Below are 25503 nucleotides of genomic sequence, written 5' to 3'. Positions count from 1 at the left end.
TTTTTCTTTTTTTTCTTTTTTTGTCCTGTTGTCCTGGTTGCTAATATTGCATTATCTCCTAGTCTTTTCTCCCATTGTATCCCCCAAGGTCTTTTTTCATTTATTTAGGGTTCTTTTTTTCTTTTTTCTCTTTCTTCTCTTCTTTTTCTTCTTGTTTCCCTCCCTTTTCTTTGCCCACCCCCCCCCTTTTTTTTCCATCTCTTTTTTTCCTTTCCCTCTTTTTCTTCTTATTTTATTTTATCTTAACTATGCAATAGGTGCTGCAGGGAACACCTCACATTTGCTGGGTTTCCTCATCCTCCATTTCCTCGTTTCTGTGTGAATTGACTTTGGCCACCTACACTATCCCCTTTCCCCCACATCTTGATATCCTCCATCATCTACTGTCTCTCCTATATTCCACCGCCCTTTCTTTGGGTCCCCAAATTGTCTAACTTTTAATTTCTAATACCTTTGTTCTGTTTTCTGTATTTTATCCATTCTTGATACTATTGTCTTTCTTTTCTCTATCCCTCTCTCATGAAAACACTGGTTTTTTAATTCATACTATATTCCTCCCATATTCAGTCGACTACCTCATTATAGGTACTCTACTTACTGCTATAACTCTACATAACTTACATGAATCTAATATCCATCCTCCCAGACCTCATATTGTTGCTCTGTTAACATTTATTACCAATACTACTTTACAAATTTTCCTTTTTTATACAATTGCCTTTCCCTGGCCCTAATATTTTCTTTCAAAGTGAACTCAGCCAGCAATAAGAAATTAGAATAAGAAGAACAAAGTGACAAAGAGAAGATATAACACTTATGCAAGAACAACAGCTAATTAATCTCCAAGACTAGACAAAGAAGATAAGGAACTGATTAAACCCATCAAGATAAAATGATGACCGGACAGCAACAAAAAACTACAAACCAAACTAGTAATCAGGAAAACATGGCTGAATCCAATGAAGAAACTAAAAACCAGAAAGGGATGCAGAACTTTGGCAAAGTAATTAAAGATTTCAGAACATATATCAGAGACAAACTTAATGAAATAAAGGAAGAGTTTAACAATATGAAGAAAAAACTTGGAGAGGAAATTGCAGACATACGCAAAAAGATAACAGATATAATGGGAATGAACACGACAGTTCAAGAAATCAAAAATACACTCACAACAAATAGCAGCAGATTAGAAGAGGCAGAGGAGAGAATTAGTGATGTGGAAGACAGTACTTTGGAAATCAAACAGATAGTCAACTGATAGATAAAAAGATAGAAAAAATCCAGCTAGGACTTAGGGACCTGAATGACAATGCAAAATGCACAAACATACATATTATAGGCATCCCAGAATGAGAAGAGAAGGGAAAGGGGACAGAAGGGGTGTTGCAGGAAATAATGGCTGAAAACTTCCCAAATCTACTAAGAGAGACAGATGTACACATGCAAGAAGCACAACGCACCCCAAACATCATAAACCCCAACAGGCCCACCCGAAGACATATACTTGTCAAATTATCCAATGCTCAACACAAAGAGAAAATTCTAAAACCAGCAAGAGAATAGAAAACCATCACATACAAGGGAGGCTCCGTAAGATTAAGTGCTGATTTCTCATCTGAAACCATGGAGGCAAGAAGGCAGTGGTATGATATAGTCAAGGTACTAAAACAAAAAAATTTCCAACCAAGAATAATCTACCCAGCTAAACTAGCATTTAAAAATGATGGAGTGTTCAAACTATTCACAGAAAAACAGAAATTGAAAGAGCATGCCAGCAAGAACCCAGCCCTTCAAGAAATACTAAAGGGAGTTCTGCAGGAAGAAAGGAAAAAACAGGACAGGCAGAGATGGAGGAGAGTGTAAGAGCAACAAAAAAGACAAAAAGAGAAGAAAAAACAAAACAAAATATGACAAACACAAGTCCAATCAAAATACGGCTAACATAAATAATTCCTTGAAAGTAATAACACTGAATGTCAACGGATTAAACTCACCTATCAAAGGATTCAGACTGGGACACTGGATAAGGAAATACGACCCATCTATATGCTGTCTACAAAAGACACATCTTAGACCCAGAGATTCATGGAGGCTGAAAGTGAATGGTTGGAAAACAATCTTACAAGCAAACAATAACCAAAAAAAGGCAGGAGTAGCTTTATTAATATCAGACAAAATAGATTCCAAATGCAAAACAATTGTGAGAGACAAAGAAGGATACTACATATTAGTGAAAGGGACAATCTCTCAAGAAGAACGAATAATCAGAAATATTTATGCTCCTAACAAGGGCGCCTCTAAATACATGAGGGAAACACTGGAAAAAATAAGTGAACGAATAGATGCATTTACAATTATAGTGGGAGATTTTAATACACCACTATCAACTCTGGACAGAACATCTCAAAAGAGAATCATAAAGAAACAAAGTATTTGAACAGTATATTAGAGAAGCTGGATCTAATAGACATATACAGATTATTACACCTGAATACAGCAGGATATACATTTTTCTCAAGTGCATATGGATCATTCTCCAAGATAGACCATATGCTAGGTCACAAAGAAAGGCTTAATGAATTCACAAAGATCGAAATCATACAAAATAATATCTCTGACCACAGTGGAGTGAAGCTGGGAATCTGCAAGGGCCAGAGGCCCAGATTTCACACCAAGATATGGAAATTAAACAGCACACTCTTAGAAAAACAGTGGGTCAAAGAGGAAATCTCAAAAGAAATCAATAACTACCTAGAAACAAATGATAATGATAACACAACATACCAAAACTTATGGGATGCAGCAAAAGCAGTACTGAGAGGGAAATTTATAGCCATAAATTCATACATCAAAAAAGAAGAAAGAGCAAAAATTGAAGAACTGCACATTTGGAAGAATTAGTAAAAAAACAACAAAGTAATCCCACAGGAAGAAGAAAGAAAGAAATAACAAAGATAAGAGCACAACTAAATGAAATAGAAAATAAGAAAGCACTTGAAAAAATAAACAAGACCAAGAGCTGGTTTTTTGAGAAGATCAATAAAATTGACAAACCCTTAGCGAGACTAACAAAGAAAAAAGGAGAAAAGATGCAAATACACAAAATAAGAAATGAGAAAGGAGATATCACCACTGACCCCACAGAAATAAAGACTATTATAAGAGGATACTTTGAAAAACTATATTCCAACAAAAATGACAATTCAGAGGAAATGGACAAATTCCTAGAAACACATAAGCAGCCTATATTGATGAAAGAAGAAATTGATGATCTCAACAAACCAATCACAAGTAAAGAGATAGAATCAGTCATTAAAAACCTCCCAGTCTAAGAAGAGCCCAGGACCAGATGGCTTCACAGGTGAATTCTACAAAACATTCTGGAAAGAACTAACACCAATCCTGCTGAAACTCATCCAAAAAATTGAAACAGAAGGAACATTGCCTAACTCCTTCTATGAGGCCAACATTACCCTAGTACCAAAGCCAAAGAAAGCCACAAGAAAGGAAAATTACAGACCAATTTCTCTAATTGAACCTAGACGCAAAAATACTTAACAAAATACTTCCTAATCGTATTTAACAACACATTAAACAAATTATACACCACGCCCAAGTGGGATTCATTCCAGGTATGCAAGGATGGTTCAACATAAGAAAATCAATCAATGTAATACACCATATAAACAGACTGAAGGAAAAAAAAATCACATGATTATATCTATAGATGCAGAAAAACCATTTGACAAAATACAGCACCCTTTCTTGATAAAAACACTCCGGAAGATCAGAATACAAGGAAATTTTTTGAACATGATAAAGAGTATATATGAAAAACACACAGCCAACATCATTTACAATGGAGAAATCCTAAAATCCTTCCCTCTAAACTCAGGAACAAGACAAGGATGCCCACTATCACCTCTTCTATTTAACATTGTCTTAGAAATACTTGCTCGAGCACTGAGGCAAGAACCAGATATAAAAGGCATTCAAATTGGAAAGGAAGAAGTCAAAATTTCATTATTTGCAGATGACATGATCCTATACATAGAAAACCCTGAGAGATCTACAACAAAGCTTCTAGAACTCATAAATGAGTTCAGTAAAGTTGCAGGTTATAAGATCAATGCACAAAATTCAGTAGCATTTCTGTACACCAATAATGAGCAAGATCAGGAGGAAATCAAGAAACAAATACCATTCACAATAGTAAATTAAAAAATCAAATATTTAGGAATAAATTTAACTAAAGATGTAAAAAACTTATACACCGAGAACTACACAAGACTGTTCAAGGAAATCAAAGAAAACTAAATAAATGGAAGAACATTCCCTGTTCACGGATAGGAATACTAAATATTATTAAGATGTCTATCCTACCAAAACTGATCTACACATTCAATGAAATCCCAATAAAAATCAACACAGCATTCTTTAAGGAACTAGAAAAACTAACTATGAAATTTATTTGGAAAGGAAAGACGCCCTGAATAGCCAAAGACATATTGAAAAAGAAAAATGAAATTGGAGGAATCACACTACCTGACTTCAAAACATACTACAAAGCTACAGTAGTAAAAACAGCATGGTATTGGCATAAGTAGAGACATACAGACCAATGGAATCGAATTGAAAGTTCTGATATAGATCCTCATATATACAGCCATATAATATTCAATAAAGCCACCAAACCCTCTCAACTGGGAGAGAATGGCCTATTCAACAAATGGTGCCTGGAGAACTGGATATCCATATGTAGAAGAATGAAAGAGGATTACCACCTCACACTTTATACAAAGATCAACTCAAGATGGATCAAAGACCTAAATATAAGAGCCAAGACCATAAAGACTTTGGAAAGCAGTATAGGGAAACATCTACAAGACCTTGTAATAGGAAATGGCTTCATGAACATCACACCAAAAGCAGGAGCAGCAAAAGAACAAATAGATAAATGGGACTTCCTCAAAATTAAAGCCTTCTGCACCTCAAAGGAGTTTGTCAAGAAAGTAAAAAGGGAGCCTACACAATGGGAGAAAATATTTGGCAACCATATATCCAATAAGAAACATATAACTTGCATATATAAAGAACTCCTATATCTTGAAAATAAAAAGATAAACAATCCATTTAAAAAATGGGAAAAAGATTTAAATAGACACTTCCACAAAGAAGAATTATAAATAGCTAAAAAGCACATGAAAAAATGCTCCAAATCTTTAGCTATCAGGGAAATGCAAATCAAAACTACAATGAGATACCATCTTACTCTCATAAGATTAGCAGCTATGAGAAAAACAGAAGAATACAAATGCTGGAGAGGATGTGAAGAAATGGGAACACTCATCCACGGCTGGTGGGAATGCAGAAGGATCCAACCATTCTGGAGGACAGTTTGGCGGTTTCTCAAAAAACTAACCATAGATTTGCCATATGACCCAGCAATTCCACTGCTGAGTATATACCCAGCAGAACTGAAAACAAGGACACGAACAGATATATGCACACCAATGTTCATAGCAGCATTGTTCACTATCGCCATCAGTAGGAATCAACCCAAATGCCATCAACAGATGAGTGGATCAATAAAATGTGGTATATACATACAATGGAATACTACTCGGCTTTAAGAACAAATACACTACAAACACACGTGATAACATGGATGAATCTTGAGAACCTTATGTTGAGTGAAGCAACCCAGGCATTGAAGGACAAATACTACATGACCTCAATGATATGAAATAAGTAAACAAAGCTGCCTCAGAGAGCTAGAGACTGGAAGATAGGCTTACAGGAAATCGGGGGGTAGAGGAAGGATGTAAGCTGACATCTACATGGGTGAAATCTATGATAAGCTGGAGGTAAGTATGTGTACAAGGAAGGGATAAAATGGGGGCATAGGGTTACCTTTGGGTGATGCTTTGCAGGCTTGAGAGGGGCTAGGGATGGGCGGATGGGTAATGTTGCCCAAGAAATTGGGGGGAAGGTGGGGCAACATACGAACATAGGAGATTGTCAGGTGTTGGTTGTGTATAATGCTGAGAAAACCTTTTCAAAATATAATTAGGAAAGTTACCTGTTTAAGATACTTAAAGGGGATACTCTGATGTAGGACAGACTCCTAGGGAATATGTGAATGCTCATTTTGCCAGAGTGGGTTATATCATTGGGTAGAGACCCATATAATGAGAGTGAAGGTATACCCACATCCTGGGGAGGACTAATGCCATCAAATAGAGGGAACTGTATCTCTCAAGAGAAATGGTGGCTCCCAGGGCATTAGGGCAGTTGAGCAAGTCAAGCCCTCAACACTGTTGCAAGTATCTCTGAACATGGCTCCTCAAGAAATGAAGATTGACTGTCACTGTGGGCCTCAAGAAGAAGGGGAAATAGATATTGAATAGATGGAACCAACATAACTGTGAAGGCAATAGAAGTATTTCACAAGAGTATGCAAGGATGGATATAAAACATGTAATATTACACCAAAAACATATAGGGGCCAACAGACTAATGATGTAAATCATAATGTAAAACAGGATAACTAAAAATTAAGAAAATTTTACAACCTAAAGTATAAACCACAATGTAAACACAAATGTTACCTTGTTTGAAAGCTATTGTCTCAATATCTGTACATTTGTTTCAGTAAATATGGTATGAATATGTTAAAAGATTATTGCTGTGGAAGGGAAAAGGTTTTATATTGGATATGTGGGGGTACTGTATATTGTATATATGAATTACTGTGATCTATAGCTCTTGTGAAGAGAAACTTAATAATTAGGAAAAAAGAAAAGAAAAAGATAGGGTGTAGAATTTTTCCAAATCAATATGTATTCTATATCTAACCTTTAAACTCATTGCTATATTCCATTTTACTATTAAGGGAACCTGGCATTATACTGGCCTTCACTTTTCAGGAAGTTTTGGATCACAGAGTGGTTCAACAATGGCAGTGGAGGAATACTGGTATGGGATGTTATTGACAGGGGACATATGGTGGACAGGGAGTTATACAGGGCATGTGTCCGGGGTGCATGGAAATGTTTGGATATACTCATAGTGGAAACAATTAAAAACATCAGCTGGGGGGGTGCTGGGTTCCTGGCCAGGGGGGCTCTCTCATGGTCCCTAGGGGAGCAGCGGCAGTCCCCCATGTGCAACAGCAAGGACCAGGAAGGAATGAGGGTCCAACAGTGAGCCCCTGATACTAATGACTATGCTTGTGAGCCTATACACCTGAAATAAGAACAAGACCTAAAGCAGCACTGTGCCTAAGAGTTCCCTCCTGACAGCCTCTGTGTTACTCAAACATGGCCAGTCTCAAAGCCAAACTCAGCATGTAAATGCACTGCCTTCCCCCCATCATGGGACATGACACGCAGGGATGTGCCTCCCTGGTGCCGAGGGATCGCTACCAAGTACCAGCTGATGACGCAACTAGAAAATGACCTTGAATAAAAGGTTCAACACGGACCAGCAGAATATCCCTGTCTACATATAATAACAGGAGTTAAAAACGCTTTTTGACCTAAATTAAGGGGGAAATGGAAAGGACAAATGAGTTTATATGGCTATGAGTCTCTAAAAGACTCTGGAGGTTGTCAGAAGGATTGCCCTTATGCACACCTGAGCAGAGTCTCAGAGACAGATAAAGTAGATACAACCACAGGTATTGGTTCTTCTGAGGGCTAAAGAGACCCACAGGTTTTATGATCATGGCAGATGGAGTTCACTGCCATGTCAGTTGGCCCTTATTTGGAGTTGGTGTTTCTGCATGATGGAGCTGGACACAGATGTGATCTCTTTTCACAAGCCTTTCCTGTTACTTTACTGGAATTGTAGTTGGTGCTGGGGTTTAAGATATATCTAGGGGATCTGAATCTCTGGACTGACAATATGATAGCCAGGCCCTGAGCCTCAACAGACTTCAGCTCCTACACTCTGGTTTACTGGACTTACCCCACTCAGCTAACATGGAGTTGAAGAATGTCAACTGCCACACCATGGAGTCAAGAGTGCCTACAACTGAAAGTAGGAGGATTGCATCCAGTATCCAAGTGGAATCTAAGCCCCCTCTTGACATAGATGTGGAATGGACACAACCAATCCAATGTCCACAGGAAGGAGGACTACAGGAAGGATTAGAGTGGACTTACTGATAATCTAATCACAAACTATTGTGGTTAGTAATCGAGAAAATGTGGCATTGGTGGCTGCTGGGTGCGGGGAGTGGGAGAAAGAGATGAGATGTGGAGGCATTTTCGGGACTTGGAGTTGTCCTGGGTTGTGCTGCAGGGACAATTAGCAGACATTGTAGATCCTCCCATGGCCCACTGGATGGAATGTGGAAGAGTATGGGCTATGATGTGGACCATTGACCATGAGGTGCAGCGATGCCCAGAGATGTACTCATCAAATGCAATGGATGTGTCATGATGATGGGGGAGAGTATTGCTGTGGGGGGAGTGGTGGGGTGGGGGCGGTGGGGGTGAATGAGGACCTCATATTTTTTTAATGTAATATTTTTAAAAAATGAATTTAAAAAAATAAAAATAAAAATAAATAAAATGAATCTTTAAATGCCAATACTCTCTTGCTAGTAAATTAAATGCATAACTTGCAAAAGAGAATTTGTTCCATTACTAAGAAAAGGCAAGACTTCAAAGAATTGTTATTAATAAAATTCTTGTAGCTTAATTAATAAAGGTATCCAATTCACCTTAAGGTTAAAAAAATTAATAAAAACTGTAACTAAGATCATTTATAAATGCATTTATATTATAAAACAGTGGAAAGATAATAACTGAAATTATAGCTGGCTAAATTTAGCCTGAAACTATTATTTAAGTGTAAATTCTAAACTAACCTTTCCTTTGTTTATGGTTACTTCAAGCCTAACCTCACCCATGCCTTTGCCTATGGTTATTTCATAATAGCTTCTGCCCCTACAGTCCAGAAAAGAGCTGGGACAGCCCTGTCTCCTATCCTGATATTAGTAACCCTTTGTCTCATGAATTCAAGTGTAAACTAAATAAATTGCTGCCTGGTGAAATAAAGTTAAAAGACCACTAGAGTTTTATTATCTCCAAAAACTGGGGAAAAAAGGGGGGGGGCGGGGAGAAGTCTTCTGCCTTGACAGTCAGTGTGTTCCTAAGAGTGGCAATTCATGAGAGAAACCAGTCTGTCTCCCTGAGGCTTCAAATAGTCTCAGTAAATATACATAAAATTAATCTTGTTGCTTATCCAAAATTCTGCTAAATTCAAAGTAAAATATAAAGTTCTGAAACAAAAAATGGTGCTAAAGCATTGAGAACATTTTGGTTATAATCCATTAATTAAGAAAGAAAATTCTCATGTAAAACCACATGGTCAGAGTGTAGAGCTGCACAGTCATAGTGCAAATTAAGAAAAGTTTCAAGAGTCTTTGAAATGTTTTGCAGTCACACTTGTTTTGTAAAAATTAGAAGTTTAAATAACTAAAGTTTTGTTTTTGTGTCTAACTATTCATGCCTGCTTATTTGTTCAAATTATTGAGGTTTAATATGCAGTTATAAATTAATATATATTTATGAAACACAAATTAAGCTAAACAATATATAAAATAATGCAAATTATAAGGAACATCAATGAGTTGTGTTTCTGTATCTAACTATTTGTGTCTGCCCATTTGCTCAGTGTATGTCTTCATACATCAAGATAATATCAAATTAACAAGAGAAAATTCCTAAAAAGCTCTATTCAAATTGTTAAAAATTAAATATAGTTATATATGTAAATAAATATTCTGGGAGCCCAAATTAGACTAAGCAGGATGAAAAGGTCATATAAAAATCTGATTACAAAAACTATTGGGAAAGGGCCTCCTCTTTGCAAGAGCTTTGAAAGCAAGACTAAGTGTGGCAGATTAAACCTATCTACTAGGCTAAGGAATTAAGAATCAGTTTGCCCTGTAATTTCCCAGTTTAAACCTTTTGTCAGCCATAAAATGTAAAAAACAACGATTAGTTTACTTTTCACATAAAGAAAGAAAATATTGATTAATGTAACCAGGCAGCCTACTGCCTCAGTCTTCCACTCCCAGGTTAAACAGCAACAAAGGAAACCAGTTTAAGCCAGTCCCATAGGCAATAAAAGGATGCTCAAGAAAGAGCTATGTCAATACCAATTCAGCACTAAATTCTAATCCTTATTTGACAAAGGGGAGCAGGTAAAAACGAAAATGGTTGGAATGTGGTAGAGGAAGCAGTTAAATCACAAACTGCTGCGCAGGAAAGTTAGATCTTCTCGGATAAGCTGTAACTTCTAAAGTATCCAATCTATAGAGAAACAGGAAGAGCTTGCTTGCTAGGCTTAAGGGTATAAATTGCGTCATTTTTCTTTGTTCGGGGAGCCAGCCATATCTGGTTCTGTGCCCCTTCCTGCAAGATTGAGAGTAAATTCTTTTCTTCACAATCGGGTGAGCCTTATTTTCTTCCAGAAGATTTCTTTCCAACAAAATAAAGGTAATTAGTGGCTCTGTTGACAAATTTCAGTAAGTAAAGAAAAGTCCATAAAAACTATGGAGAGATCTTTCCTGGATTATGATTAACAAATTAAGTAACTGTGTAATGTGTTTTAAAACCAGGTAGTCAGTATGTTTTTAAATTATTCATTTTCATAACTTAAACAAAGAAAAGACGTTTTTAGCTTCCTGTAAGGAAAAAAAGAGAACATTCCTTGCATAACCTATAATGGTTTCAATTTTATTTAACTTGAGTGTAATCTCCCATAGTTAACTTATAAACTAAATTAACATTATATGTACGAAATCTTTAAAGTAATGGAAATTGTAAGTTCACATTTGTGAAATTAGGTTAAAGGAAAAAGATTATAGATATGCTCTCTTAAATAAATAAATTTCTTTGGTTGGTAATTGTAATTTAATAAGTTTATTTAAACATGAGGTGTCTAGTCAATGTGGTTATAGTCAATTATAAAGAGGCTGTAACACATCTTCCAAACTGAAAAAGTTTAAATAGTTCTAGTTCTACAAGTTATTGTTAACTAAAAACTTAGATTGGTATTGGTTGCAAAAAAATAACTTTGTGATAATAAAACCTGTCTGAAGGCCACCGCAAGGTACATATTTAAGAAAATGGTAATAAAAAGTTATCTTGATTCTATTGGGAATCTTCTGTTTTCATTTTAACAATGAAAAGTAATTTTTTCCCTCTATTACTAAAGTAAAGTACCTACTGTTATCTTCATAGTAAAATTGTGTAAGTAAACAGTCATTTGATATATGTATTGCATTAAATTGTTTAAAATATATATAAAAACAAGAAATAAACTTTAACATTGTCAAACTCTTTTGTGCATTCAAACCAGGCCTTGAATACATTTCAGGTTGACTCTCCATGTGAATTATTGGCTAGACTGGTCACTGATCCCTCAATTAAAAATATTTGCTATACCAGCGTCTGGTTCTGCTCCTAAAGTCGATGGAAACTACGTTGCAGTTTCAAGCTCCTGCAGCAGCCAATGATGACTCGGTACAGCCAAGTGTACAATGGACATCACCTCCAGACTGGCACTGTTCCATAGTGCCAGAGAGCACTATGCACCAGGCTAGTAGAATACTGGAAAATATCTCTAGGATCAAGGATGCTGCGACTTGCTCACTGCGTGAAGAACATGCTAAGTGGAGCCATGATACCAGGATCCTGTAAGTAAAACTTAAACACAATTGGCATTATGGCCTGCTCTCATAGATAGATAACATGTAAAGTATTACAAACCTGAAACTTAAAACTATTAATTGCAATTCTAAATCTTTTGCATTAATACATTAATTAATATTAAGTGCTGTACTCTTATCCTGTACTAAATATATACCTAATAATTATAATGTTATCTTTTCTATTTTGGATCAAGTGCAGAAGTATATTAGACATGTTAAATTCCTAGTAAATTCATTTTCTAAACAGTTGATAAAACATGTCTATAAAATAAAGTAGCAGTCTCAGCCAGGCTCAGTCAACTTACTATATTCTACTGTACTCTACTGTGGAGCAAAAATGAGGCTTGCTTGCTAATAATGAGTCACCTATTGAACAAGTCAAAATTAATAGAAATTGTACAAGTAAAACCAAAATGTGAAAAACCTTTATTCTGTAGTTCTGATCACTCCCACAGCTAAAAACTAAAAAAATTTCGAACTTGGTGTACTAATCCTGAGTAAAACCAATTGCCCAGGGGTGCCAGTTCACCTGGAGCATCTAACAGAGCACATGAGTGCCAATCATTAAACAGCTTGAAATGTGTCTTCCAACAAAGCTAAGTATCTATTGCAATTTCTAAAGATAAATAACTTAGAAAAAGTATATATATAGTGTTCCCACTAGCTTTTAAAAAGGAGTGCCATCTTTATAAGCACCTAACTTTGTCTACCTCTGTAATCCAATGTCCTCTTTTAAAAACGGGTATTCCAAATTTTTAATTGTTTGTTTCTTTCAGAGTGAACATCTTATTAACCATATGAAAACGTCATCCAACTTCGTACAGAATGCCAGATTCATCTTACTCCAGTTAAAATAAAATAAGTTTTACACCTTGTTAGGCAATGAGTACAGCCCATGGCCAGCAAGAAGCAGTTACAAAAAAGAGATCATCTCCCTTCAGCAACCCTTTTAGATTAAAGGTGTAAACTCTTTAAGGGTAAAATAAAATTAATAGATGGATCTGGAACCTGACTGGAAATCCACGTGAGCGCTGGTGGCCCTAAGATAACTGCAGGGGGACTCCTGCCCCAGGATTCTGCTGTCCAGAATGAAAACTTCTAAACATCTAAAAACAGTCCTGGATGCTACACTAAAGACTGATAAATAATCAATCAATACAACAAACAGCCATCCACCTCATAGTTCCAACTATAATTATGCCAAAGCTAGCAAGTTAAACTTTGGCAAAGGGGGAAAATGATGTGGGCTATGGGTGGGAGGCTCTTTGTCTCTTCAGAGATGACCTAAGCTCTCTGACTTGTGGGTGTGAGATGGTAAGAGGCTGTAGTCCTGCCCTTGGTGACCATGCCAACGACTCCAGTCCCAGGAAACAGTGTAACAATGCAGTCTATAAACTTTAAGTATTCAGGGGAAATGCAAACCAAATATGCTAAAAGCTTATCTAGAATGTATGAAGTCCATGCTAAAAGCTTACCTAAGATGTGAAAACTTTATAAGCTAATACAAGCCTATTGAAAACTGAAACAAAGGAACCATTTAACCTTTCCTATCTATATAAAAGAAACTCGAAAGTCTTTTTTGGGGCTTGGAATAGAAATGGAAAGCTCCTGAGTCTGGCCGGCCATCAATAAACCATTTTTCCTTCTCAAAATCATTCTTGAATTCTGGCCTCTCTATATGCAAATAATTGAAGCTCTCTCAAATTCTACAACATCTAGTCTTAACAATAAAAGAAGGTTTGTGAAAACATATTACCTGGTTAAAATAAAAATTTAGCAAACTGAATCTAAGATTCAGAGATAGTAAAAAGCATATGGGATAGATGGAGATTAGAGTTGGTGGCAAAACTTAGGCGACACAATTGGATTTAAGGAAATAACGCTTGTCACAAATGCATTTTAAAACAGGTAACTTTGAGCACTTACCACATTCATATATGCTTCAGGATCCACAGTTGTCAGTTTCCCTCTGGGCTGCTGGCAATGCACAGTCCCGAGGATCAACGAGACCACCCACCCAAAGAACCACATTTTCATTCTGTATAAAACAGTCAGTCCATTATTAATTGCCAAAACTTTACTACATGATATTAAATGGGCAGATTTGTGCTCCCGTAACAAATTCTGAAAAGGCACCCACAGGTACCCAAGGCAAATATGAAACAGATTTCTATGGCCATATAGTGAAGCCAAAAATACATACACATTGTACTAGGAACAACTCCACCTCTACCTCCACCATCCCCCCCTCTACACACTTGCACCCGTTAATATGTGACCACAATATCAAACTCACTCCTGAAAAAATAACAGACAGAAGGGCTCAGAAGTAGACAGAGTGAGAAAAGGGGAGATCTGCAAAATTCCAGTCTATTAACCTCCCACCTCTTCCCTTCCACTTAAGTTGGGACAATACTAGCTCTTGCCTCCACTATCTTACCGGAGTGATGGGGCAGGATTCAAATGTGTCAGCTCCAGAAGAAAGTGAAATGAAAGGAGAGAGAGCCTGAAAGAGAAGCAGAGGGGGAAGGACAGCCCTGTCTCCTTCTGAGTCCCTCTGACCACCAACAAAAACATCTAGTCTCTGGCTATGACTCAAAACCACAGTGTAGCAAAGACCTTGTGGGTGTTAAAGGCGAAGTAAAGACTCTCCCAAGCATGCTCAGGTGGTAGGTGGCACAACTGGGACTACAGTCCAGTCCTTCTTTTTCTTAATAAATTTACTCACTTAAAAAGATGCATGAATGTATGTCCAAGGACTTGTATAAAAATGTGCATAGCAGCCTTTTTATGTTATAGCCAAAAACTGGTAAAATCCAAATGCCCACCAGTAGGGAATAGACAGACAAATTGTGGTATATTAATATATTGGAGTACTATTTATCGATAAAAAAGACATGGATGAATGTCAATATAATTATGGTGAGTGAAATAAGTGAGGTAAAAAAGAAAACATACTGTATAATCTCACTTTGACAGAAAGTATGTCAATGGTCACCTCATGAGAGGAGGGTTAGCAGGGGAGGAAAACCAACAAGCATGAGAAAATATGAGGGGGTGAGGGATAGATGTTCATCATCTTGATTGTACTGCTGATTTCACAAGTTCATGTGTATGTCAAAATTATTAAAATTGTACACTTCCATTATGCATTATGTTCTGCTATTATATATCATTTATGCTTCAGTAGAGCTGTTCAAAATTAATATGGCTCTCATTTAAACTTCTGCTATACAGAACCACCACCGCAGGCAGCGCTCCCAACACATTATATCAATTATTCCACCAACTCTACGCACTACCATGAAACCTATTTTGCAGCAAACTGAGGTTTATCCACTTAAGAGCCGGGAGTAAAGTGCCACCTGATGAAACAGAAGTATCGCCAGGATTGTAACCAGGACTGAGGCTAAAGTCTGCTCTGAATCACGCCTTGGCTAACAAGTGGAGAGGTCAGCAGCGTATCTGCGGGACCTCATAGCAAGAAGGAAGGAGGAGAACGAAGAGGAGCTGGAAATCAGGGATCCTGGCCCGCCCCGTTCTGGGGACTCGGGCTGCACAGGGAAACCAAGACCGCGCGAAGAAGGGCGGGCAACTGCAGAGCCTCGCCTTCTGGGTGCTCGGGACGCCAGGCAGGACGCTCGGGGTCCTACAGCGGAGGGTCCCGCGGCCAGCGGAGGCTCAGGTGCGCGGAGGGTGAGCACCTGGGACCACGCGCGCCCCCAGCAGGTCCCCCGGCGGCGGGGCGCGGCCTCCCACGCCGCCTCCGCGCCTGCAGGCGAGGCCGGGGCGCACTCACCTCGGAGCCGTCCTACCAGGTCGGTGTCCAAAGCTGCAGGGACCGCGGCGGGCCCGAGAGCTGGGACGAGCCTTGGAGGGGGTGACGAGCCCCCCACGCCTTTAGGACAGACGCCTGGACCCGCCCAGGCTACTGCAGCCGCCAATCAGAGCAGCGGGCGGCAGGGAATTGTCAGGAGACTCCGCCCCCGCCGAGCGCGGCCACTTTTGCGCTTCCAGCGGCCCGGGATGGAGCATGCGCTGTGAGCTCTGCCTCAGGCTCCCTCTTGGACGGGAGCAGAACTTTGGCGCCCCCAGGCGGGGCGAGCAGGGAGCACAGTCGCGGGAGAGGGGCGAGCCTGGCCGCCCCACGTCACACCAGCCCGGTCACACAGGGGGCTGCCTCCGCTCTGCCCCAGGTTCTCCTGTACTTCTGGTGCTCTCTGTGCCTAGCACAGAGGGTTCGGGCTCTAGAAATGAATATAAATTGTTTACTCCATCTAAATCGCTTAGAGTTTTGCCTGACACAATGCATGGCTGTAATGCATAGTATTATTTACCTTATTATTAATGTTTTGTTGAAAATAGAAAGGAAATAGAATAGTTTTAGTATATGCATGTTGTTTATTGAACATTTCATTCAACAAAAACTGCACTGAGCACTACTAAGTGCTGGTATATAATACACTGGGGGTACAATAGCAGCCAACCAAACAAGGGCACTTTTAATCTGGCTATTACATTCTAATGGGAAGAGACACACTATCAACAAATAACTATATAACATAGGAGATGGCTAAGAATTCGGGTGTAAACTCTCTGAGGGGCGAACTGCGGCACATTAGTAAAGGGAAAGAGGGAGAACAGCTGGGACCCAGTAGAGTGGAATAGGAGAAGAACAGGAAATGGATCTGGAGACAAAAGTAAGCATCAGCAAAACATTCTTGTGAAGAAGTTGAGTATAAAGATACAGATGTAGATACAGATACTTGTACAGATATTTCAAAGTCAAGGTCCAGGCTAGAAATACAATTTGGAAACAATACCTTTAGCGACAGTATTTAAAGTCATGAAACTGGATGAGATTGAAGAATGTTGTGTTCCAAAGACTTCTCAGTGAGAAGACAGTGAGGTTAGAGGAGAACTAACAGTTTTTAAATTAAACAAAGTGAAGAAATATTTCAAGAAAGAGGAAATGATCAGTCAGGACAAACACCAGAGATACCTTGAGGGAGGTGAGCACTCACTGAGAAATGAGCATCAGAATTAGCAGAATTTCTGTGTGCTGGACACTGTGCTAAGCCTTTACGTAGACTGTTTCATTCAAACCTCACAACTCCCTCCATATCGCCATTTTACAGGTGAGGAAACTGAGGCTGAAAAAATTAATTTATTGAAGTCATTGTATTAGTTAGCTTAAGGGGTGCTGATGCAAAATACCAGAAATTGGTTGGTGTTTATAAAGGGTATTTATTTGGGATATGAGTTTACAGATACCAGGAAATAAAGCATAAGTCACTTCCCTCATTAACATCTATTTGCAAGTGTTGGAGCAAGATGGATGCCGATGGCTGTGAGGGTTCAGGCTTCCTGAGTTCCTCCCTTCCTCAGGCTTCTTTTTCTTGGGCTCACGGTTCCTCTCTTTTCTGGGGCTTGCCTCTGTTTCCTCCATGAGCTTAATTCCCAGGGCTCCAGCTTAAGGCTTCAGCATCAAACTCCAACATCAAAATTTCAGTATTAGAAACCTTCAACTCTGTCTTTTGCCATGTCTTTTATCTGTGAGTCCTCACCCACCAAAAGGTGGGGACTCAACGCCCTAATGGCACAAGAGGTTTACATAATTACTTAATCAAGTAAACCTATAAATCCAATATATTCTAATATGCCCACAGTAGAAGATCAGTTTACAAACATAATCCAATATTTCTTTTTGGAATTCATCAATAACATCAAACTGCTACAGTCATAAAGCAAAGCAGCCCAAAATGCAACCCAGGGAAATTAGCTTCAGGTTGTCATCTAAGAATGATGGAAGGAAGGGAGGAAGGGAATACAACCAAGAAGTTCCTTCATCCAGGTAAGGGAGGATTTCCACCACCTTCCCTTTTGTTTTTGCCCATTGTAGCCCACATCACTGATGAATGACCTATACTCTTACTATAAAAAAGCGAGTTTACAGAAGACCCGAGGTGATAAGTATTGTGTGTGTGTGTGATGGGCACAAGCCAGCCTAGTGGATCAAAGACTGGAGCAATATTCCCATCTCCAAGTTGCCATGTGGTTTGAAAGAATCCTCGTGCTTTGTGGCAAGTGTGGCTCGAACCTCGGAAGCACAATGCACTCTGCCTGCCTCCACGGACAGGGTTGAGGCCGTGACCAGAATCAGATCCACCACGATATGAAGAGCTTCCCCACATAAATCCCCAATAAATGCTCTTTTGCTGACCACCCAAAAAAAGACTGGAGCAATAATACTAACAGTGATTCTGCCTCATGCCAAGATTCGGGAGCAATCATGACTTGATTTACTCTCGTACCTTAAACAAACAGAAAGTAAAAGGTGTGAAGCAATGGATTGAGCAACAGAACAGCAGTGCGGGACAGTGCTTGCTCCCCAAGAGAAGGAAAACACAAGAAGGAGGATGTGCAATTGCCCAGATTAACACCTGGAGAGAATTCCAGAGCAGGAAGCAGGGAGCCCAGGCCAAGACCAGCAGCCTCCGAATGGAGGAGAGATGAGGATTCAGGGAGGTTGAGGCAGAACGCTGCCATGGAGAGAACTGTAACATCCAGGGCAATAGGCAGAGGATTCATTCAAGTATTACTTCAGGACTGGGGAAAAATTAGCCCTAGACTGAAGCTGCTTAAAAATGAGGTTTTACACCTAAATGCCAAGAAAATTCAGTGGGGAAAGAATAATCTTTTCAACAAATGGTGCTGCTACAACTGGAGAGCTATAGGCAAAACAATGACCCTCAACCCTTACCTCACTGAATCTTACACAAAAATTACTCGAAGCGGATCAGAGTTATAAATTTGAGAGATATAGTTATATAACTTTCAGGGAAAATATATGCGTATATTTTACGGAACTTGGATTTGTCAAAGCTTTCTTAAATATACCACAAAAACACAGTCTATAAAAAAAATCAATAAATTGGACTTCTTCAAAAATAAAAAAAAAAAATTGCTCCTCTAAAGACCTTTTATAACCACAGTGAGATACTGCCTCATACTCACTAGAATGGCTACAATCAAAAAGATAGATGTAGCAGTTTGATATTATAGATGAATTCCAAAAAGAAATATTGGGTTAAGTTTGTAAACTCATCTTTTCCTCTGGGCATATTAGATTATATTGGATTCATAGGTTTACTTGATTAAGTAATTATGTAAATCTCTTGTACCAGTAGGGTATTGAGTCTCCACCCTTTGGTGGGTGGGGACTCACAGGTAAAAGGCATGGCAAAGTACAGAGTTGAGGGTTACTGATTTTGGAGTTTTGATGTTGGAGTTTGATGCTGAAGCCTTAAATTGCAGCCCCAGGAAGTGGGAAAATGAATCCAGCCCCAGGAAGAAAGGAACCTTTTTTTTTTTTTTAAGATTTATTTATTTATTTTTCTCCCCTTCTCCCTCCACCCCCCAGTTGTCTGCTCTCTGTGTCTATTCACTGTGTGTTCTTCTGTGACCACCTCCATCCTTATCAGCATCACCGGGAATCTGTGTTTCTTTTTGTTGCATCATCTTGTTCTGTCAGCCCTCTGTGTGTGTGGCGCCATTCTTGGGCAGGCTAAATTTCTTTCATGCTGCGTGGCTCTCCTTATGGGGCATGCTCCTTGCACGTGGGGTTCCCCTACACAGGGGACACCCCTGCATGGCTCGGCACTCCTTGCGCACATCAGTGCTACACATGGGCCTGCTTCACACAGGTCAAGGCCCAGGGTTTGAACCGCGGACCTGCCATTTGGTAGGTAGATGCTGTATCCATTGGGCCAAGTCTGCTTCTGGGAACCTTGAACCCAGAGAAAAGCAAGTCCCAGGAATATAGGAAACCAGGAAGCCTGAACCCTCATAGACATCGGCAGCCATCTTGCTCCAAATAGACTTTTCTGAGAAAAGTAAGTTATGCTTTATGGCCTGGTATCTGTAAGCTCCTATCCCAAATGTTTATAAACATCAACCAACTTCTGGCATTTTGCATCAGTACCCTCTTAGCTGACTAATATAATAGATAATAACAAGTCTTAGTGGAGTTGAGACTTCAGAACCCTTCATGCACTGCTGGTGGGAATGTGAAATAGTGTAGCCACTTCGTAAAGCAGTCTGACAGTTCCTCAAAAGGCCCAACACGGAGTAACTCTATGACCCAGCAATTCCACTCTTAGGTATATACCCAAGAGAAATGAAAATGTTTATTCACACACAAAAAAATTCATACATGAATATTCACAGAATAATTATTCAAAATAGCCAAAAAGGGGAAAGAACCAAATGTCCAAATGAATGGATAAATTAAATGTGACACAGGCATATGATGGAATATTATTCAGCATGAAAAGGAATGAAGAAATGATCCATTCTACAACATGGATGAACGTTGAAAGTGTTATGCTAAGTGAAAGCCGGATATAAAAGATCATCCCATTTCTATGAAATTTGAACAATAAGCAAATCTATAGAAACAGAAAGCAAAATAGTGGCTGCCTAGGGGTAGGGTTGTGGTGGACTGTGGGGTTATAGCTAAATGGTACAGATTCTTTTTGGGGGTGATGAAAATGGTCTAAAATTAATTATAGTTACAAAACACTTGGAAAACACTAAAAGATACGGAGTTGTATACTTTAAATGGGTGAAATTCCTGGTATGTGAATTATATCTCAAAAAAGGTGTATTTAAAACTTTATAAAAATGACAGGGCATGCTCTTTACAACTTAAAAACCAGTAATGGCTTGAATTTTGTCCCCCAAAATATGTTCAAATCCTAATGCCAGTATCTGTGAACCTGAACTTATTTGGAAATTGGGTATTTGCAGATATGATTAAGATGCAATTAAGATGAGATCATACTGGATTAGAGTGGGCCTTGGGAGAAAATCACTCCAAAGAGGGATGGTTCCTTCCCTGCTCTGTGGTGCAGGTGCCATTGTGTTCACTCCTGCAGAGGGTCATCCCTTTGCAGCAGGACGACTGTGTAAGATGAGGCTGCAAGAAGCAGCAGAGGGTGCAGACTCCTGAAAGCTGCTTTGTCAGTGCAAAGTGCTGGACTCTGGGGTCAGTGGAGATTATTAAATGAGTTCTCAGACAACTTGACATAATTATCTTACTATCCTTATTTCATAGATGAGAAAACCAAGCTTTCCAGGGGCTAAATAACTTGTCTAACTCGGTTGGTAGTGAAGGCGGGATTCACACGGGCACTGGACAAAGTTCCCAGCCTCTAGAACTTTTCTTGCTCGTTGCCCTGGTAGAGCCACACCATAGCCTGGTGGACAGGCTTCTATTAACTTTCTAGCCAGAAGAGATTTAGAGATACACTTTTCCTTCTCATTTACTCCAGTGGTAAAAAGACCAGTGTTTAAAGCAGGAACGAAAATCTGTATTTCAGAGAGGTTGAGTAACTCCTATAATGTTTCACAACTAGTAAAAGCCAAGGCCTGGCTCATGCCAACAGCTGTATTTTTGCCTCTACTGTTGACCTACTGCTTATTTTTCCTTTTGGTTCTTCCCTGGAGCACAATGTGATTTTTGCAAACTTTTCAAAGCATGGTGGAGGCTTGTTGAGACAAGTGTTGTGGTGGAGAAGGGCTTGGGAGGCAGGAGGAACTTCCCCACTCACCCAATCAACTTCCCCCTGTGGCTTGTGGCTGTAGCAGATTCAGTTTTGGAGCCTGAGTAATGGCCTCTTCACCTCCACCCACATTGGGCCTAGCCAGGTGGTCACCATTGTGCTGCTTCTCTTTCCCAGGTCTGTGCTAATGACTTACTTGACCTGGATAAGGTCCCTTGCTATCTCTGGACCAAGAAGTGTTCCTTCTAGGCCTTGCTGTCAGCTCCCAGTCTTCCTAGAGCACATCTGAGAGGGGCAGCCTTTGTTCTGTTGGATTGTTGCTCAGACAAAGCTAGTCCTTGTGGACCTGGGGTGCATGCAGTAGGCTGGTCCTCAGAAGAACTACCCAGCTGGGCAGGGTCGGATGAGCAGGGTCAAGGTTGGTGTTCCTGCCTCCATTCTCTATCTCCTCCACCTACAAGAGATTATTTTCTTCCAAGCACTTGATGCTCATCCCTCTAAATTAGTTTTCCTCTGTTGGCCCATCATTCCCTGGGGTCCTTCTGTATGTTCTAGGATGACTTCTCTCTTGTTAAACCTTCTCTCCTATAGCAAAGTGGTTAAAAGCACAGACTCTGGCATAGGATATACTTGGGTTCAAATCCCCAACTCCCCTCTTACTAGCTGTGATTCTACCTTAGGCAAGTTGCTTGACATCTCTTAGCCACAATTCCCCATTCCGATAATTGGAAATAGGACCAACTTCACAGCATTTTCAGCCCACTACCTATAGCAAATAAGCCCTAAATAGTAACCGATTATCATTTCAGTCTTGTCTCAGCAAGGTGAGAAAACATTCAATTAAAACAATTCACCAGAACAGGGGTTCTTAACCAGGGTTCCATGAACTTGAATTGAAAAAGTAAATGAGGTGGTGGACTTGGCCCAGTGGTTAGGGCGTCCATCTACCACATGGGAGGTCTGCGGTTCAAACCCCGGGCCTCCTTGAACCATGTGGAGCAGGCCCATGCGCAGTGCTAATGTGCACAAGGAGTGACCTGCCATGCATGGGTGTCCCCCACATATGGGAGCCCCACAGACAAGGATTGTGCCCCATAAGAAGAGCCACCCAGCATGAAAGAAAGTACACCCTGCCCAGGACTGGTGCCACACACACGGAGAGCTGACACAACAAGATGATGCAACAAAAAGAAACACAGATTCCCATGCCACTGACAACAACAGAAGCGGATTAAGAAGACGCAGCAAATAGACACAGAACAGACAACCGGGGTTGGTGGGGGGAAAGGGGAGAGAAAAAATAAATAAAGAAAAAGAAAAAGAAAAACAAGAAAAAGTAAATCAACTTCTTTATTTTTCTGGCCTCTAACTGAAATCTAGCATTTCCTTCACTTATGAATGTATGCAGTGAATAAATTACAGCAGTGATTGACCAAGGGGTCTGCTGAACAAAAAATGTTAAGAACCCAGCACTAGAAGATGTCAATGCACAGGGTATAACCCACCCGCAGAGATCTTCTTTTGCCAGCAAATCCTTAAATCCTTGATGGGTTTTGAGATGTGCAAGAGCTGTATTTTGCCTTCCTTCAGTGCCTACTGGGAGCAGTGAGAGAACTGGCAGACAGGAGGGAGGCCTGTTTCCCATGCCCTCATCTCTTCTGCACGTTCTTGACTTCATGCAGTCAAGCAATTAGTGCCCAATTTTCACTGATTTTCTACCTTGGGATTTAATATTTTCTTTGTGGATGGCACATGATGCTTAATAGAATTAGCACTTCTGAAGTGCAGTGGGTTATATCCACTGCATATCCTGCATGCTGTGGGCCCTTTTCTTCGGAATGAAACAGGGTTTCTTGGCTCCCAAGGCTGTGTTACTTCCACTATGTCACAGTGTCTCAGGGACAGGTGAGAAGAAAATTAATTAACATATACATATATGTATATGAATATTCAAGTGAATTAATACTTATGAACTTGTGCTTTCTTTCTTTTGGTTTATTCTGCTAGAATACATTTTCAGAAATCCAATTACTAGATCAAATTATAGACATCATTTATAAGTTCTTAAAAATATATTAAAGAATTAACAAACCAGTGTGTCTTGTTTCTAGACATGTAAAAATAGTCCAGTTTTGCTGCCCCCCTGCCAGCACTGTTTAAAAACATTGTTACTAATATTATGTAGAAGCACATTGCTATCTCAACAGTTTAATTTGTTTCTGTTTCATTATTTGTGGAAACTTTTATAAATGATCCATTTAGAGGTATATCACATTTGCTTTGAAGCTTGGTGCTGCTAACTGTTAGGTGTGAGTGTCTTTCAGGTCCCGGAGCCAGTTGTGTTTCTGCAGCATGGCCTCCTTGCAGATTCCAGTATCTGGGTCTCTAACCTGGCCAACAGCAGCCTGGGCTTCATTCTCGCAGATGCTGGTTTTGACCTGTGGATGAGGAACAGCCGGGGAAACACCCAGTCTCGGAAACGCAGGACTCTTTCAGGTTCTCAGGATGGATTTTAGGCTTTCAGGTATATTTGAGTTGATTACGACACGGGCCTCTTTCCTTAGTGCCCTTATTTCAGATGCGTGGGGATTTCAGCAGTGAAGGCAGATAGAGTGTGACTCTGAGGTCATAGGAGAGGGGAAACTGATGTCATATGAAAGGTTTAACACCTCCTTAATTGAATAAAAAGCAGTAGAGGACATTATAGATAAATAATTACAAAAAAAATCATAGGCATTCGACTTGCTCAGGAGTTAGGAACTCTTGAGTCATTTTGTCATTCCTGCTGGTTTGGAGGCTGCTGGGCAAATTTTATGTCTTCTCCTTCCCCCTCCTCCATAAACATGTATTCCAAATGTTCATTTTTCTTCTTTCCAGAAATTCCCACCTCTGAAATCCTCTTCTTTCTCTTACTTCTGGCTCTAGCAATTAATAGCCATATGACATTGGACACTTTACCTAGGTCCTCTGTGCCTTGGTTTCCTTACCTGATGATGGGGATAATAAGCACCTACCTATGTGAGAAGCATCTGGCCCAAAGTCTGGCCCATCATAAGTGCTCATGAACAGCCAGCTTTTCCATCGTGGGTGACACTCACTCATGTGTGCACTACTCACTTGCAGGGCTTCTGAGTCCTGTGCCCAGGACCAGGCATTAGAGAAGGAAGCTCTTTGGTCTCCTCCAGGCTTGCTTCCCATCTGCCAAACCATGCTTGCCAAGGACTTGAAACACAGGCATGAGAGCTTTTACCTAAAGACACAACAGGAATATGTTTCTTGTAGCACTGTTCACAATTGTGAAAAACTGGAAACTACCCAAATGCCCATCAGCAGTGGACTGGAAAATTAAAGTGTGGTATAATCTCACACTGGAATGAGAACTAACAAGCCATAACTATATAACATGGTTGAAGTCAGATAAAGAAGAATAATTCCTGTATAATTCCATGCATATAAAATTTCAAAGAATGATAAAACTATATTTGGTGTGAAAAACTAGGATAGGAGTTGCCTTTGGGAAGCATGACAGGAAGGGGGCTCAAGGGAACTTCTGGGCTTCTGGTAATGTTCTGCTTCCTCCGCTCAGTGCTGGATTGTCCAGGTGTGTTCAGTTTGTGATTATTCTTTATGTATATGCTGGTATTGTTTGTAGGCTGCTCTATTTGTATGTAATATTTCAGTGAATCAGTACCTTTTTGGATTGTAGTTATGATGAGATAGCCAATTATGACCTACCAACTTCAGTTAACTATGTTTTGAATAAAACTGGCCAAGAACAATTGTATTACGTGGCTCATTCTCAAGGCACCACAATAGGTATGTAATGAAGGTGGAAAGTTTATATAATGTCTTATTTTTATTGCAGAGCTTGCATTTGTTCTTTTTTTAAAATATATTTTTATTTATTTCTCTCCCCTTCCCCCTGCCCCTGTTGTCTGCTCTCTTGTGTCCAGTCACTGTGTGTTCTGTGTTCAGTGGCACCGGGAAGCTGTGGCTCCCTTTTTGTTGTGTCATCTTGCTGCATCAGCTCTCTGTGTGTGTGGCTCAATTCCTGGGCAGGCTGCACAATTTTCATGCTGGGCACCTCTACTTGTGGGGTGTACCCGTTGCACATGGGACACCCCTATTTGGGGGCATCCTTGCATGGCATGGCACTCCTTGCGCATGGCAGCCCTGCACGTGGTCCAGCTCACCACATGGGCCGTG

At 39.9% G+C, this 25503-nt stretch overlaps 1 protein-coding gene across 5 annotated transcripts in view; it reads right to left on the bottom strand.

The window, feature by feature from the left end:
- LOC101447266 (lysosomal acid lipase/cholesteryl ester hydrolase-like) overlaps positions 1 to 15663 on the bottom strand; it is a 45732-nt gene extending 30069 nt beyond the window's left edge. For 2 of the 5 annotated variants that reach the window (XM_058298812.2, XM_058298814.2), the window contains exons 1-2: positions 15531 to 15662; positions 13658 to 13769 (exon numbers count right to left, since the gene is read on the bottom strand). In XM_058298812.2, coding sequence (XP_058154795.1) covers positions 13658 to 13768 — 111 coding nt within the window. In that variant the 5' untranslated portion in view covers position 13769; positions 15531 to 15662. Of the gene's footprint in view, positions 1 to 11465; positions 11557 to 13657; positions 13770 to 14171; positions 14238 to 15530 lie in introns of those variants that run through there. The other 3 variants (XM_058298813.2, XM_058298816.2, XM_058298815.2) reach the window with 3 other exon arrangements.
- Between the last annotated feature and the right edge of the window lie 9840 nt (positions 15664 to 25503).

The sequence above is a fragment of the Dasypus novemcinctus genome, chromosome 6 (genome assembly GCF_030445035.2).
Source record: "Dasypus novemcinctus isolate mDasNov1 chromosome 6, mDasNov1.1.hap2, whole genome shotgun sequence".
NCBI lineage: Eukaryota > Metazoa > Chordata > Mammalia > Cingulata > Dasypodidae > Dasypus > Dasypus novemcinctus.
Note: the sequence above shows the minus strand (reverse complement) of the source record. Positions and strands in the feature narration are given on the sequence as shown.